The sequence below is a fragment of the Aptenodytes forsteri genome, unplaced genomic scaffold, assembly GCF_000699145.1.
Source record: "Aptenodytes forsteri isolate BGI_AS27 unplaced genomic scaffold, ASM69914v1 Scaffold143, whole genome shotgun sequence".
NCBI classification, from domain to species: Eukaryota; Metazoa; Chordata; class Aves; order Sphenisciformes; family Spheniscidae; genus Aptenodytes; species Aptenodytes forsteri.
In genome coordinates this window covers 3,626,773-3,641,896 of record NW_008794951.1, presented here as the reverse complement: position 1 = coordinate 3,641,896, position 15,124 = coordinate 3,626,773, and the positions used below count along the sequence as shown (strand labels likewise).

The following is a 15,124-nucleotide window of genomic DNA, read 5'->3' as shown; positions in this document are numbered from 1 at the left end:
GGAAGACTTAACTACAGAACAGCTCCCACTGAAGCAGTATTTTCCTTTGCTCCAAAGGAAGCCCCAAAGCCCTATTCAGAAGTTATTACTCAAAAAATAAAGCTAGTCAAGCTACACCTTCTCTGCCCTGCCTCCCAGGGACAGACAGGTATCTACATTATGAGACTTAGCACATTAAAAGCTGACTGCTTGTTTTCTATCATCATCTAGTATTTTCAACTGCAAAATTTTCAGCCCACATTGAGGAAGGCTGAATTTGAAACAGAGACCAGGAAATTTAAAGCAGCAATACAGTATGCATACAGAAGTTAACACTAAACAGGAATATACATCCATCTTCCGATTGCAATAAGCAGTACCAGGCAGGAATTCGCAATCACCACAAACAGAAAAAGCAAATTTTTCCTTAGTCACTGGAAATGTTATTATTGTAAAACTAACTCTTAGCAGACACATTCCTCCTTCAAAAACAGCATAAGAGGAGAAGCAAAACCCCCTAATATTTTTTTAATAGGACGTAACAGAATAAAGGCAAGTGTTTGGAGCAAAGCGATGTTGGCAGCTGTAGTCCCAAAGGCGAGTAAGATGACTACAGTGCTCCCTCTAGTGGCAATACACATGGGTGAGTTGCTCGCCTCCCGTTAACATCGCAGCAAATTGGTGGTCAAACTCTAAATTTCAGCTACAGCAATAAATCTTCTTTCTTCGAGAAACTTTGTAGCAATACAGCAGGTACTTCAACTGAAGTAGCATTAGAAAGACTCTACAGCCAAGATGAATTCTCACACGTAAGCCTCAGGAATATGGTCTACATTATGAGAACCAACTTTTTTCACCAGTGATGCTGCCAAGCGCAAGCCACTGCAGCATGTAGAAAAGAGCATGAAATGAGGTCTCTGATCAGAAATGTGGATTTGAATTTAAATTCGATCTCAGCACCAGAGAAACCATTTACAAGAGATGAATGTTCTGGAAGGAGGTGGAAAAAGTGTTTTCCACACAGTAGGACACAGGATACTTAGGAGCACATACAAGGGATCTCAGGAAACCAAATTGTAACTGGGAAATGTTTGGATCAAGTGTACAGTTCAGGCCAGTAGTAAGAGAGAAGAGAGGACAGCAAAATCATAGCCAATGCCATCTTTCCCTATCAATTTAGTAAAGGAAGTTTATCAATTTGTTTTGCCAGTGTGGAAGTTTTGCTTCAGCTTGTGCCCAAATAGTGTTTGGCCATCAAATGAGACTTTCTCATTGCAGCGAAACTTAATATGCTTGACAGATAAATGAAGAAATGTTTAAGGAGGGATAGTAAGAGATCTATAACATGCAGCGTTTAGCTGTGACCGCATGACCTCACTTGACAGATAGGCAGCTGTTTGCCAGGAGGTATAACAACTCATCCATGCAACTTGTTATCTCGGTAATGAACTACTGCAACGGGACTTACTGGGAAAGTTCAGAAGTCCAAAGCACAGCGGACCCGCTCACTGAGATCCTGTGATTCAGAAAGCATAAGCATCAACTTCCCTGCAGCTTCTAGTGCTATCCAGGGAGCAGCAAGTCCTTACTACAAGCGACCACCACAACAGGTCAAGGTCCTTGGCAACATTTCAATTGGTTTTGCTGCAAAACACTCTGCACCGTCACTCTCACCTTTGGGTGAAAACAGACAAAAACACAAGCAGGGTGGTGAAGTGAAGGCAAAGCACCACAAGAGCAATAGCTTCTGCAGTTACATTCTGCTGCCTCTCAGTCGCAGACTCCACAACAATTAAAGGTCTCTGACAGTTTGACAAGACTCGCTGTGACATGCAGTGTTTCTGCCCCCATCTGTCCCTCTCCATCCTTCAATATCTACAGAAACAGGGTGGGATGGTAACATTTGGTCAATTTTAACTGCTGTAAGTGTTTGGTGAGAATCAACTTCCACAAGTGTTTGATGAGCCTTAGCTGGGATGAACAAGGCAGTTTATATCCCTGAGATGCTGCAGGAGACTTTCTGAACGCTGAAGAATACATCCTTATGCCAGCTGTTCTCTTCTCAGGTTTTCAGAATTTTTCTCCTGGATTCCAAGGGGAAAAAGGAATGTTCATAATATTACACTTGAAACTTCAGTATTGCAGAAGGCAAATTTGGTTCAAGGGCAATACAGAATATACAGGGTGGCAAGTGTCCTCACTGTAGCCTACTCAAACACTGGTGATTGCAAAGCCATTGTCGCTGCCGTGTCCTTGCTGGTGCTGCATGTCTTGGTGTGCATCACTGCAACTTCCAGAATCCCCAAGCATACCTGCTTCTGCTGTAGCAAACGAGATCTGGATTTACAAGTGACACACAGGTGCCTGCATGATGAACTGTAAGAATGTGGTAGGTTGTCAGCTTGTAAGTCCTATTAGGGATTTTAAACATCACAGGATAGGTGGTGGTTTGACGGCTATGGGTACTGAGGGTGACAGCAGAAGAAGATTCAGAGTTATTGCTGGCAACAAAAGTGATTAGACTTCCTATGCCAATAGCTATATAGTACATAGCATATATATTAAAAAAAATCCCCTGGCACAGAAATCAAAACTAAGGACAGACAGCTTTCAGTACACGACCTTGGGTTATATCATTTACAAGTAATTGTTTTCCTACGAAACAATTCTGATCAGATTTTGTGGATAACAAACCACACTAGTTAAGGAGGGACTGGTTCGCTTTCTGTCACAAAGAACAGTTAACATGTGCCACTTTATTTGTACTTTCTGCATGAACAGTGAGTATGCAAGCCCTATATATGAATCCCCCTGCTCTGAAGAAGATAGCAAAGATATTCTGATGAAACTATGTGGTATGTCATCAATTTTAATTCCAACCTGTACTTCAATATGCACATAACTATTTTCAGATACAATGAAAACTTGAAGTCAACAGCATCAGTCACCAGCATTGCAGCTTTCAGTAAATCCTTCACAACTTCAGAAAAATCTCTATAAACATTGTGGAAAGTAGATACAGAATGTACAGAGGACAGTTTTCTATACAAAAGTGCATTTTAGCAATAGAATTAGCAGAGAACCTGGGGAAAAAACCCCTTAATTTAAGCAGTACCATATACTCTAATCTATACCCCCATCTCTCCCCCAAAAAAGGGGAAAAAAAAAAAAAAACAACAAAACCCCACTTTCCCCTTGCTTTGGTTATGAACTATATTCAAGGCTTCAACATTACAATTTTTTTTAAATTGAAGAATTTATTTGTAATTTGGAAATGTTTTAAAGTTAGCCAGATGAGAGAGAATGCAAGTATGATTCAGAGTTAACAGTCAAAATAGACAAGCTTTGAATATTACTAGGATTTGCCCTTGGTAGATGAATAAACTATCTTTGCAATCCTTAAATGGGAAATTGCATGTTAACTTGTCTTTTCTATGCCCAAGAACTGCAAGATCAGTACGCTAAAGAACATTAAACCAATAAATCTAACGACATTTGCCATGAAAATCTGGCTTGTAAGAATGAACTTCAAGAGCGCCCCAAAACAGTCAGGTTTATTAATATTTGTAGACCAATGCATCAACTGATTTCAAAGCTAAAAGAGTGTTAGGAGAAAACAGATGGCTTCGGGCCATTCAGCGTAGATGAACAGTAAATACTGCCATTTTTATGTTTCTATATTGTATATGCACTCTGATGTAAATGCATATGAATAAGTTCAAGCAGGTTGGTTGGTTTGTTTTTTCCCCAGAGAATGATCTTCACAGGTTTCAAACCACAATATGAGAACTATAAGTTAAGCCCAGGAAAGTCCTGCAAAGACTTTTCTTGCTTTTCTTAGTAAGCACCCCATACTGAGCATACTATAACCATCTTTTAATCAGTTTCCCAGATAAAGAAAAATAGATAATATCTTAACAGAGACAAAGGATGACATTAGATACACACACAAAAGTTAGACAAGTTTGTCAGGCAGCTAGCTTTCTTCCTCATATTTAAAATCATATTAGAAAAGAATGTTCTCTATTGTTTACAGTCCTATTGCAATCAGACTTTCAGTGCTCCTTCTAAGCCTTTTTAGAGAAAACGTTACCATGGAAGCAAACCGTTAACGTTACAGAGCGTAAATTGATTACATTCATATTACAGTAGGTACAAAGCACCTAGATATACAGCTCAGTACCACGGAGCCATACAACTATGAGCTTTTTCCTGTTTGTCTCTGTTCTGCTTTTAAGCTTGACATTTTTTATCTATGAATAAAAACCAGACATTTGATTCTTTTTTGAAAAAGCACTAATAAGAATGCATGATTTTAGCAGTCTGTTACTCTTCTTTATCTATCTGAATCTAATAATCTGTAGATAACTTCCTGTAAAACAAAACGGTAGCCACAATGGCCAACACTTGAATCAGCAAGACCTGAATCAGCAAGGTTTAACTAAAATTCCAACTGTTTGACTAATGCCACGGGTATCCAATACAAATTCATAGAATCATAGAATCATTTAGGTTGGAAAAGACCTTTAAGATCATCGAGTCCAACTGTAAACCTAGCACTGCCAAGTCCACCACTAAACCATGTCCCTAAGCACCACGTCTGCATGTCTTTTAAATACCTCCAGGGACGGTGACTCAACCACTTACCTGGGTAAGCATACAGCTTATTGCAGGGAAAGACAAGAATCTGACAAAAACACCTCCCCCCCTCCACAAAATGAGTGTGTCATTAGTTCTGAGAAGGATGTGAAGAGAAAAGGGAAAAAACCCAAACACGTGGAAGTATGTGAGAACTCTCAAATCCCACAGCTACTTCAGGCCTGATTCTCTGAGATGCCAAGTACTTGGCAAAGACACCATTCAGGTAAGCAAGATGTTATTCTGCATTCTTAGCAGAACCTTCAGAATTTTGTATTCTTAGGTTATAAGCATCCTGGGACTACAAGATTACAGAGCCATAAATTATTACCATGGAACCCCTGGAAGTCCACTCTCTTCTATCGCTGTAACTGTCACACAGTGACTGAGGTACCCAGCTGGAGATGACATACCACAATCAGCTACTGTGGCACCCAGGACCTTTTCATCCAACATAACAGATGAGCAACTGGACCTATCTAATCACTTGCATTAATTTATATTGACATGCCCACACTAAGATCAGGATGGAAATACTATCCTCCCTCATTTCATGATCTCTGGAAGCTAGTAGACAGGTGACCAAAAAGAACCGTACCTCATCAAAACGAGGAGGTCTTCTCTCAACAGAGCCTGAGGGATTTTAAACTCTGAAGAGTTGCTGAAACAGAATAAAGTGACACGCTTTCATGCTCCACCATGCTGAGAAATTGCACCTTTCTTACAATTCATTTCAGAGTCTCAATTCTCTACAGTATTAAGTGTGCATTTTTCTTCAGGAAGAAAAAAAATATTCACATTTCAAAATCACTGCAGAAAATAAAGGTTCTCCTGAACTGTGACAGTGTACACACAGTGAAACGTTTCATGACGAATTCATCCATTACAGCCATGGTAAATTGCAAGAGTTCAGCAACTGCACCCTGAAATTAGCTGAATTGATAGCAATTCAATTTTTTCTTCCATCCAAGATATTTAAAAGAAGCTTCAGATTTAAGTCAATCTGAATTCTCAGTAACTTGTATACTGTTAAGACATTTTTGGTATTGTTTCTACAGGAGGAAGGGAGGCATCAACCAGCTATAGTGCAGTGCAAACAAATACTGACAGGTAACAGTCACTTCTGGTTAGTGGCCAAATAACTGGCCATATGGGACAGCTAACACTCGAGTTTAAAATGACATTACATAGCTTTTAATCAGTCGATGGCCAAGTCTGGGTACCTGTTGTCTAGCAGCGGTAAGAGTGACTAAGTTCACACATACTAGTTTGACTACGGACCTCATGTATTTCTTATCAAAGCCCTTTCAGAGGCCACTGTTCAGATATTTTACTGGTCAGTTTATTTTGAGGCTACAAGAAACGCCACTTCCGAAAGAAAAATACTTCGGCTGTCAGGGCTAACAAGTCTGGGCAGGACATGCAAAATGAATGTAAATAGTCCTATATAAAATTGATCGTGCAATTCTGCAGGATTGGGCTATATCCTGCAATTACAGGCACCTGTGGTCACACTAAACTGCCAAACTCCTTAATTCACAAGAGCAAAATCAAAGTAATGAAGAATTACTTCCTAAACTCAGAACTAGAAAGTACTTTTATAATCTTTTAAGTTTCACGTTGAAATTTAGAAGTATCATTTTCATCTCAGCTGTGGGGGGAAGGAGTTCTGTAACAAGTAGTTCCAAGATAAAGGCAAAAGTCACCTTACAGATTGTCAGAATTAGGAAACAGGTTAAAACTTCTTTTGCCTCCCTACCTGAAAGCCACAAATTTACCTTATTTTCTCAGCAAGAGAAATTTCAAAAGCAGATAGACAACAAAAGGAGAATTCTGAAACATGTAATGGTGTAACAACCCACACAGAAGACACATCCTCAGCTAAACGTACAATTAAAAAGCACAGCTGCATTAATTAAGTTCTCTTGCCAACAACATGAATCTATTTAGATACGCTTCTGGGGAAAAAAGCCACCAAAGTTGTGTGCCACTTGTTTGCACTTCTGTTTCCAGTAGCATTCTTAACTATTCTAAGTAGTGTCCTAGACAACTTAATTGCAGATTAGTGTACTTTCAATGCATAAAGATGTTATTTCAATCTTTTCATAGCAATACTAGGGATGTACCGGTCAACCATTAGTAACGATCATACTGTAAGATATTGAGCAGCAAAATAACTTTCTGAAGACTAAGCTTGCAAGTTGTTTTTTCAAATTCTAATTGCTTCCTAAAGAAGTACATTATTAAGCATTATTTGTGTTACAGATTCCCTGCATTAGAAGTCCTGCTTCTTGCTTTCTGTGTAGTTTGAGTTAAATCGCAACTTCTAGAAAAGGATTTATCACAGTACTTTGATTTTGTATGATCCAAGAGCAAGACTGAAGAGAGCCCTATAGAACTAAAGGTTTTTTCCTCATGCAAAACAATCTTCCTAATAATGAGAAAGGAAGACAGAACAAGCCGAGTGTAATATTAACTCTAAGTTGGAAAAAACAAAAAAGCTGAAGCACAGTAACGCATGCTTAGTGTCATCCAAAAGCATCCCTAGACTTATGTCTTGCAAGTAACTTAGCATGTTAGCCAAGTTCAAATTTCCTTAAAATGGTATCTATTCAGCAGCTTTTCAGAAGTCAGTTAAGTTTCTGAAGTCTTTGTTGCAAAATTAGTCTCAAAAAGCTGAAGTTACTCAATACTTAGACCTTCTTACCAAAATTACACTTGAGAAAAGATCTGGTTTATACTGTTAACACTAATCAAAATTTGGTCAAGAAATATATGTAAACAATAAGGATAATACATTTAAGGCTTAGAAAGAACACTGATAAATTCACCCCTGTCACATTAAAACATCCACATCTCCTTCATGGTCCTCCTCAGTCACTTTTAAAGAGAGCACTTCTTCATTAAGAAATAATCCACTCAGTCTTTCCTTACGAGCTTGTCTTTGTTCTTTCAGCTGTCTCTTGCGTAAGGCCTTTTGCTGTAGTTTCCGTTGCTTGGAACGTTTCTGTCAAAATACAGAAGAGACAAAAAGATTTTGTTCCGTAGATCAGAAACCACCTTTAAAGCTGGCAAATGTAAGTTAACCTCTAAAATAACGTCTGCTCTGAAAAGTAACTAAAACGAATTCTCAGAGGTGGTGCAAACTTTCATCCAAAATCGTATCCAATATTAAAATATCAAGACCATTTACCACATCTGAGTTATGAGGCACAACATCACGCTGTGATGTTGCATAGCTGAGTCTCTGATTGGAAGAATCTTTATTGCAGGGGAAATGTTACAGTCTTACAATAACAACCTGAGATGTTGAAGAGCAAGCAGGAACTGCTTCTCTCCTCCACACTTGAAATTGAAATTATGGAGACAGGACAAGTGCCACAGTACTACTTTAATTGAAACACGCTTCAGTAGGTCACTCCTCACCAAGTTAATCTCATGAGACATGTTGGAAGAATAAACTGAGTAAGATTCAAAAAGCCTGATGAAACTTCTAGTTGGGAAAAAAACCACAACCAAGATAGTCTTTACTATCCAGAAATTATGCCTAGATTAGGTTGATCAATCTTGAATAAATTTTTTTGGTAAAACTGTGTGTTCATTCAAAGAATTAAGTTACATGCAGAAGCCCTTATTCAACCCCCACTCACCTTAATCTAAACGAAAGTATTGAGAAGATCTACTACATAGAAACATCAGGCTTTCACTTAGAAGTGATGGGAAGAGCACAAGTTTAAATTCCTTGTGGTCATGTCAGAGGAAACAGTCAGCATTGGTTTAGCTGGTAACTTCAGCAGATCCTCTGTTACTAACTATGCTCCTTCAGTACAAATATCCCAGTTAAGACCCCATAAGCAACCTTAACAAGTTAGACAGCTTAATACTCATGTACATAATTAGAAACTTTACTTTTGAATCCCGGATTCTTTCTGCAGCACTTGTGGACAAATTACTATCACTGTGCGCTCGACTCATGTTGGCACTCGAGTTTGAAGCGGAGTTAGCGACACTAGAACCACTGCTGCTTGCTGAGCTGACCATGCTGGCACTGCTGCTGCTGGCACTGGCACCGCTCACACCACTGGTACTTGCACAACTGTAGCTACTCCTCTTCCAGCTTTCCCTTGCAGACCGTTGACGAGGTCCGTGCTCCTTGATATAGTTTCTCACCTTTAGAACAGAGGCAGCAGAATTACTAAAGCCTAATACTGGACTGAGATACTCCTTTTCATGGAAAAAACAATTTGCCTATTAATAATGATCAAGTTATTGGATTAGTTCAGTTAGTCTTTTAAAACATTTTGCTGTGGTTGCTTAAATCCCAAGCCATCTGGCAGTCACCAAGAGAACTTAACTAAGAACTAAGTTAATATTATCTTCATTATGGAAGGAAGAAAACTAAGTAACAAGGTTTGAGGTTTTTTTCCCCCCCTCCTGTCCCCCAAGTTTTCTACTATGTAACAATAAGTTATTATAACACCAAACAGGAACATCAGCCAAGTTCAACTGAACTAGGTTGTTTACCTAATGTATCAAACCCCTTTATTTTGCTAGGTATACTCAAACAAAAGTGGCTGTAAGGAAAGCAGTACTTTTCTACTTTAAGATGATAGTTAGAAAATGTTTAAAATATGAAATAGGCCAAGCCCATAAGAGCAGTGAATGTTTTCCATTTTCAATCTTTACCTTCATCATAATCACAAATAGAGAGTAACACTGAGGAGTCCCGCTTGTTTGGATACCGCATCTTTTCCCAACAACACATCACAATAGAACAAAGACTAAGAAGACAGTAGCATATATCTACCATACCAATCAGGTACCCTTCTTTGTTATAATTTGTATTTTGCAACATCTTTTTCTATATCCCTTTTTACATGAAATTTATGGTCTTCCCCACGAATTCCAATCCTTTGGAGTTTTAAATGCTAGTTTATATTCAGTGAGAAAATGAAGATCCTCAACCAGTTGATGGTCATGAAGTGGAATATGTTTTGTCATAAGCAGTACTGGGTCCACAGCACAACTCATTACACACACGCCAGCTTAGGCTTAACACATATTGAGAATATATAACCACAGTCTTTCATATAAAGGTTTAATACACACAATATGCTTTTGAAATATATTTTCCCTCATTGACAATACTGTACTCTAATGTATCTCCCTACATCTATTGATTTTGTATAAAAATTGATCACAACTCCGTAAGAGATTTTCCAAGACATATCAGATGCTGAAACGCCAGTCATATGTACAAACCTTAACTTACCTGTTTCAGTTTTTCATCTGTGAGACAGTTCAATTCAATAATGAATTCACTATCTGTAGGTGAGATCTGAGCAGTAGGATCAATAATTTTAATGATATCAAGTTGCTCTCGAAGGCCCATCTCTGTACTGACTTTGCGACTCAAATATTCAATATATTCAACCTAGGACCCAAAGAAAGGCAGGTCATTTTAAGGTATTATTGATTCTAAATGAGTGACAGAAAAAAGGAAGGACCAACAGAATAAAATGTGCTCATATACCACATTTCCTATGATTCTAGCCTCATTCAGTATCCTCAAAAACTCAGGGTGAAAACTTCAGTACACATTAAACTGCCTACTACAGATGCAAAAGACAAGAAGATTTAGTTTCAAGAATCAAGCAGTACTGCATAGGTCTACATTTACACCTATAGCAATCAGTAAGTCTTTTAAGATGTGGCACTAATTGAAAGTTCTTCTGTATGTTACAGTTCTCACATAGGAAAAAAGTCAATTTCACCTGTTCATCGTTTGTCATTGCACTCCATGGAAGTTCATCAAGATTCCTATGCTTATTTTTCTTTTTCGGAAGCAGACAAGGAGAGCTCGGAATACTAGGTATAACATCAGAAAGTACATCACTCCCACTTGTAATGTCGCTGCCAGGCAACTTGTAATATGCAAGAGAAAGAACAAAGCCTTAGAATACAGTAGGCAGATTTAAAGTCATTCTAACACTACAAACAATTCAAAACATACCGACAAATCAGTAAAGCATCGCTTATCTATGTACTCTAACAACTTCTTAGTAATTACTCATAACCCTGCAGTACTCCTTTGAATCTTCCAACAGCAAGTGCAGCAAACTCAATTCATACCATTCTCTACTTATCAACCCTCTTTTTAAAAATTCACACTTAAGAAAACAGCAGAATGATGTGGCATTTCAACTATTTCCCTTCTCCATCCGTGTAAATTGTCCACTACAACCCAAACCTAAAGCATAAGTCTAGTTTAAAGAAGATCATTTCAAAGTAGGTTTGTAATTTGTACCACACCCCATAATTACACAAGACAATTCAATTAAAATCACTGTCATTTTCCTGGAAGCACTGCAGAACTTTAGCTAGCTTCATTTATACAACTGACATGTAATTTCTGAATGTACTTCCAGTTAAAGTGTGACAATTGGATTACTCATGCTCAGATTCTGCCAGATAACACCATAAAGAGCTACAAAAAAGTCTTTCCAAAATTCTACAAGTCCAATCAAGCACGTCTCTTAAGAAATGCTTGTTTTAAAAAACAAAGAATAATAAAAAAAAAGCTAGTTACTAATCAAACATGCTGTCAGCTAACTAAGACATGGGAAATTGCTTCTTTTCAAAACAATCGCCGAGTTTATCAGGCAATGAAAAATTCACAACTCAGTGAAGCTCTGAATCTTTGAGATCCAATCTGAGTTGTTCCTACGGCTGCATTATACGAATGCACTTGTAACTTCTGTGATACAACATACATAGAGACTAGCAGTTAGACTAAAACAGTAAGAAATTCAGAGCTAATTTCAGTCCATGTTATCTTAAGCTCATTTGCATCTTCTGGAACAGGATTTGCGCTTTCCTGAAATCAGTGTTTTCAGTCCTTATACTGCACTTAGAAGACTCTGTACATGCTTTGACTAAGCTTTATGACAAAATTTAAAAGTATTCTTCAGTATATTCTGAAGCACCACGTTTCCTATTTCAAAGTTATGTATACATTCACAGTTGATTTAAGTCTATAATATAAAAAGTCAATTTAAGTCTATAACGTATAAAAAGATTTGCATATCACAACTGAAAAACTGCTGAACAAAGACTACCACAGACGAGAGATACCTGACCAGGACTGCATCCAATACAGACTAGGAAAAAGGAGGACGTGATTCACCTTCACACTTTTCCCATCCTGGTGAGACAAAGTGAGCTCTGTACTCTTACTGACACAGAAAAAAAGCTGGAAACAGGCTATGGCAAGAGCTTCTACACTTTACCTAGGTGCCAGCTCTATTCCAAAGGAAGATTTAATACGACCAAATCACTGGAAGCAGATATCTATAACCAGATTTCAGCAGCAGGGCAGATCCTCAGTACAAACGATCTAAGCTCATGGCTACAAGACACATGTTGGTCACTAAAACCAAACTACCATAATATGTAAGCATCCCTCTTTGAAGAGCTGACCTTCAGTCTCTTCTCCAGATTAAGAACTCTGGAATAAAATGGAACAAAACGTTTTCTTTAATGCTGAAGATTCAGATATCTGCTCTTACGTTCAGTAGTTACCAAGAAACAAATGCTGAGGACTTTTCAATTAAAGCTAAACCCAGCACTTTAATAGTCTATACAAAATTTTACATTTACAGTGGAACTAGTTTACCTGCCATTCAAACTCACTGTCTGACCAATCCCAGTACGTGCTGATAGAAGAAGAGACATCACTGCAGACGCTACCCTCGGGGAACAAATCAAAAGAGGTGAACTCCTGGTCATCCAATAGAGAGTAACAGTCATCTTGATCACCAACTGAAACCGATGAGAACAGCTCCTCACTGCACTCTGAGCTGGCTACGCTGGTTCCACAAGACGTCAAGTTCCACCTGCGAAACAGGACAAAACAAATAGAAAGCAGCAAACTTATCGGCATCATGTGTCCTGAAAAATGCTTAGTTCTTTTAAGCCTCATAAAACTATCTCCACTTTGCTTGTCAGTAACATTATACATTGATTTTACTGAAATAAGTTATAATTATGTAAATTGAAGTATTCTGTTTTAAAATATTTTTAAAGGTCCATAAACAACACCAGAAGGAATTCAACGTTAAAAATGGCAAGGCAAAAATCCACATACAGTTAGTACAACTACACCTTTATTTTAATATATTAACACTTTCCACCCCAGAGCCATGATTCCTGTAGCGTGTAAATTGTCTTTTTTTGTTGTTGTTGGTTGGTTGGTTGTTTTTTTAAATACACTGAACTAAAAATATAATTTCCCATATGTTGGGATATTTAAACTTCCATGTAAATTGAAATAAGCAAAACTAAGAAGTAAATCAACTGGACTTCAGCACAAACAGGAGTCAAAAAGAAATTCTAGGTTGATAATCCCCCACAAAACTAAGGCTTAATAAGGAAACACATTATGGATATACCCAAGACTCCGTTATTCACTATTTTCAACTCTGAATGCCAAAAATATTGGACATGCTGTTGGAATGAGACAGTGCAAGATGGGAAAATGACCTGTGTGAAAATGCTACCATTGCAAAACTAAACACTTTTTCCCCTCATAATTTCATTTAAAGAGCTAGTTAAGGCTGTTGCTAAAGGAAAGCAATTGAGGACTCAAACTCTGCAGAACAGGTTTTTTACTCTAATAAGAGTAAGCCAGAATTTAACAAGCTCATGAAATCAGTCTCCATATCTGGATTTATTTTACATATTGGTGAAAAGTAGGTTGAGACAACTATGAGTCAGCATAGCACTGCAATATGGCCAAAACAATTTGAAAAGGGCTTCTAAAATTCACCACACAAACCCACGCTATCACCTCCTGTTCCATCAGCCTATCCACTTCAGCCTGGCTAACTAGAAAAACATTCCTCTGCCCAACTACAAAAGCTGAGCAATGCCATCACCCAGAAAGGCTGGTCCTCACCATCATTATTTAAGCTGCATACCAGGTTGGCTAAATATGTTTGTGATTAACACAAACAGATTAACATCTATTTGGCCAGCACTGATTTTATCCAATGTCAAAGACATTCCAAAAACTTTTCTTTTAGCAGGTCCAGGAGATCTTGCCCTCCCTCCCTTTCCACATCCCTTATACACGTGAGATGTTTTACTGGTACGGACTTTTGTGGGCAGGGCAATCAATCGGTATAGAATAGAATACGAGCATGGTGACGCAGCGTGCTTCAATATTCATGAAATATCAACGAAAGGAAAGATAGGGCAGACAAAGTTTCCAGACCCATCAAAACACATGATGAGGTACAGGGGCTCTACCACCAACCAACTACACAGATACTCCAGCTATGCAGTATCATTGCAGGCATAGGCAGTCAGCCCTCCCCTTCTCATACCTAGGGGGTCTGCAGTACTTGCTGGCGTGAACTGGATTAAGAAGAAGTGGGAACTACATTAAAATTACTCGTAACTTTAAAAAATAGAAAGCCTTATGCGAACACCACAGATTGAGCGGTGCATCTGCAATGGCTTAATCAGTGCAAGACAGGGCATGCCCCTGCCCAAAGAAGTGAAATACCCACTCAAGTGCCCGGGTTACAAACCTGGGTTTGTAAAATGAGCAAGCCTGAGTAACACGCTCGGGAAGTGAAAGGCAACGCAAAGAGAAATGCACAAAATGAATTAAATGCAAATTTGGTGAATATCACGCATTTATCTTACAGATATGCTATGAATACATCTCACTGTTCATGCCACAATTGGGTCCTATGATATAAGAACTAGATCATGAAAGTGTACCATATTTGATCAAGGCTCTTCATGCTGAATCATTTAAGAATCTATAATTAAGAGCCTGCCCTTGTGAATGACACTTTTAAAATGTAATTTCCATGATTTCATACAAATTCAATTGAAAGACTACCTTATGATTCACTCTTCATTATGGTGTAGTAGGAACACTAATAACCAGTAAAAGTATCCTGCAACTCTCGAACAGGAACTAGAACTATCCCACACGTATGTTCAAGACTGAAATCTCACAAGTTGTTCCCAAAAAAAGCTATTGCTATATTCAAGTTTAATACTATGCATAAATAGTAGCAGAATCAGGTTCTTAGGTAAGCAGGACTGTTTGGTTTTGATTTTATAAGCACAATTGGAATTTCTTTGTAGAGCTGCATTTGCATTTTTAGAACAGGCCTTTTCTACAAATTACAGACAGAGTAATTTGCCCTTGATTAGTGGCATGGGATGGAAATGTTTCTGCAGGAATCACTGCAGACACCAAGCCTCCTGACTCATTCTGAACCTCTACAGGTTTGCTGGGTGTCCACGCCAGGCCTGCTTTTAAATTACTATAAACCATCCTACCGCGCTCAAAACTGCATTTTAAGAAATTCGGAAAGGAACAAACACATCTTAAAAACCGACCAAGCTCACGCCGGTTAACAGCTGTAATGTTACTAGCCAAAGCCAGACTAAGCTCATAGCCAGCCCCGCCAAAGGCAAGGAGATC

General features: G+C 38.3%; 1 protein-coding gene across 1 annotated transcript; it reads right to left on the bottom strand.

Annotated features, from left to right (window-relative positions):
• Positions 1 to 4,559: 4,559 nt before the first annotated feature.
• FAM199X (family with sequence similarity 199, X-linked) lies at positions 4,560 to 13,819 on the bottom strand. Its single transcript, XM_009275377.2, has 6 exons — positions 13,764 to 13,819; positions 12,293 to 12,512; positions 10,392 to 10,541; positions 9,890 to 10,051; positions 8,527 to 8,787; positions 4,560 to 7,624 (listed from the first exon to the last, which is right to left on the bottom strand). The coding sequence occupies exons 1-6, from the start codon at positions 13,817 to 13,819 to the stop codon at positions 7,454 to 7,456; spliced, it is 1,020 nt and encodes a 339-aa protein (XP_009273652.1). The 3' UTR covers positions 4,560 to 7,453.
• Positions 13,820 to 15,124: the final 1,305 nt, after the last annotated feature.

What these genes read in the sequence shown, in the direction of transcription:
- FAM199X (XM_009275377.2), bottom strand. Translation starts at nt 13,819, where the DNA reads ATGCTCGTATTCTATTCTATACCGATTGATTGCCCTGCCCACAAAAGT. An exon ending in CAATGACAAACGATGAACAG is followed by an intron (nt 10,052 to 10,391) that starts GTGAAATTGACT and finishes TTTGGGTCCTAG; the next exon opens with GTTGAATATATTGAATATTT. An exon ending in CAGATGAAAAACTGAAACAG is followed by an intron (nt 8,788 to 9,889) that starts GTAAGTTAAGGT and finishes TCTGTTCTAAAG; the next exon opens with GTGAGAAACTATATCAAGGA.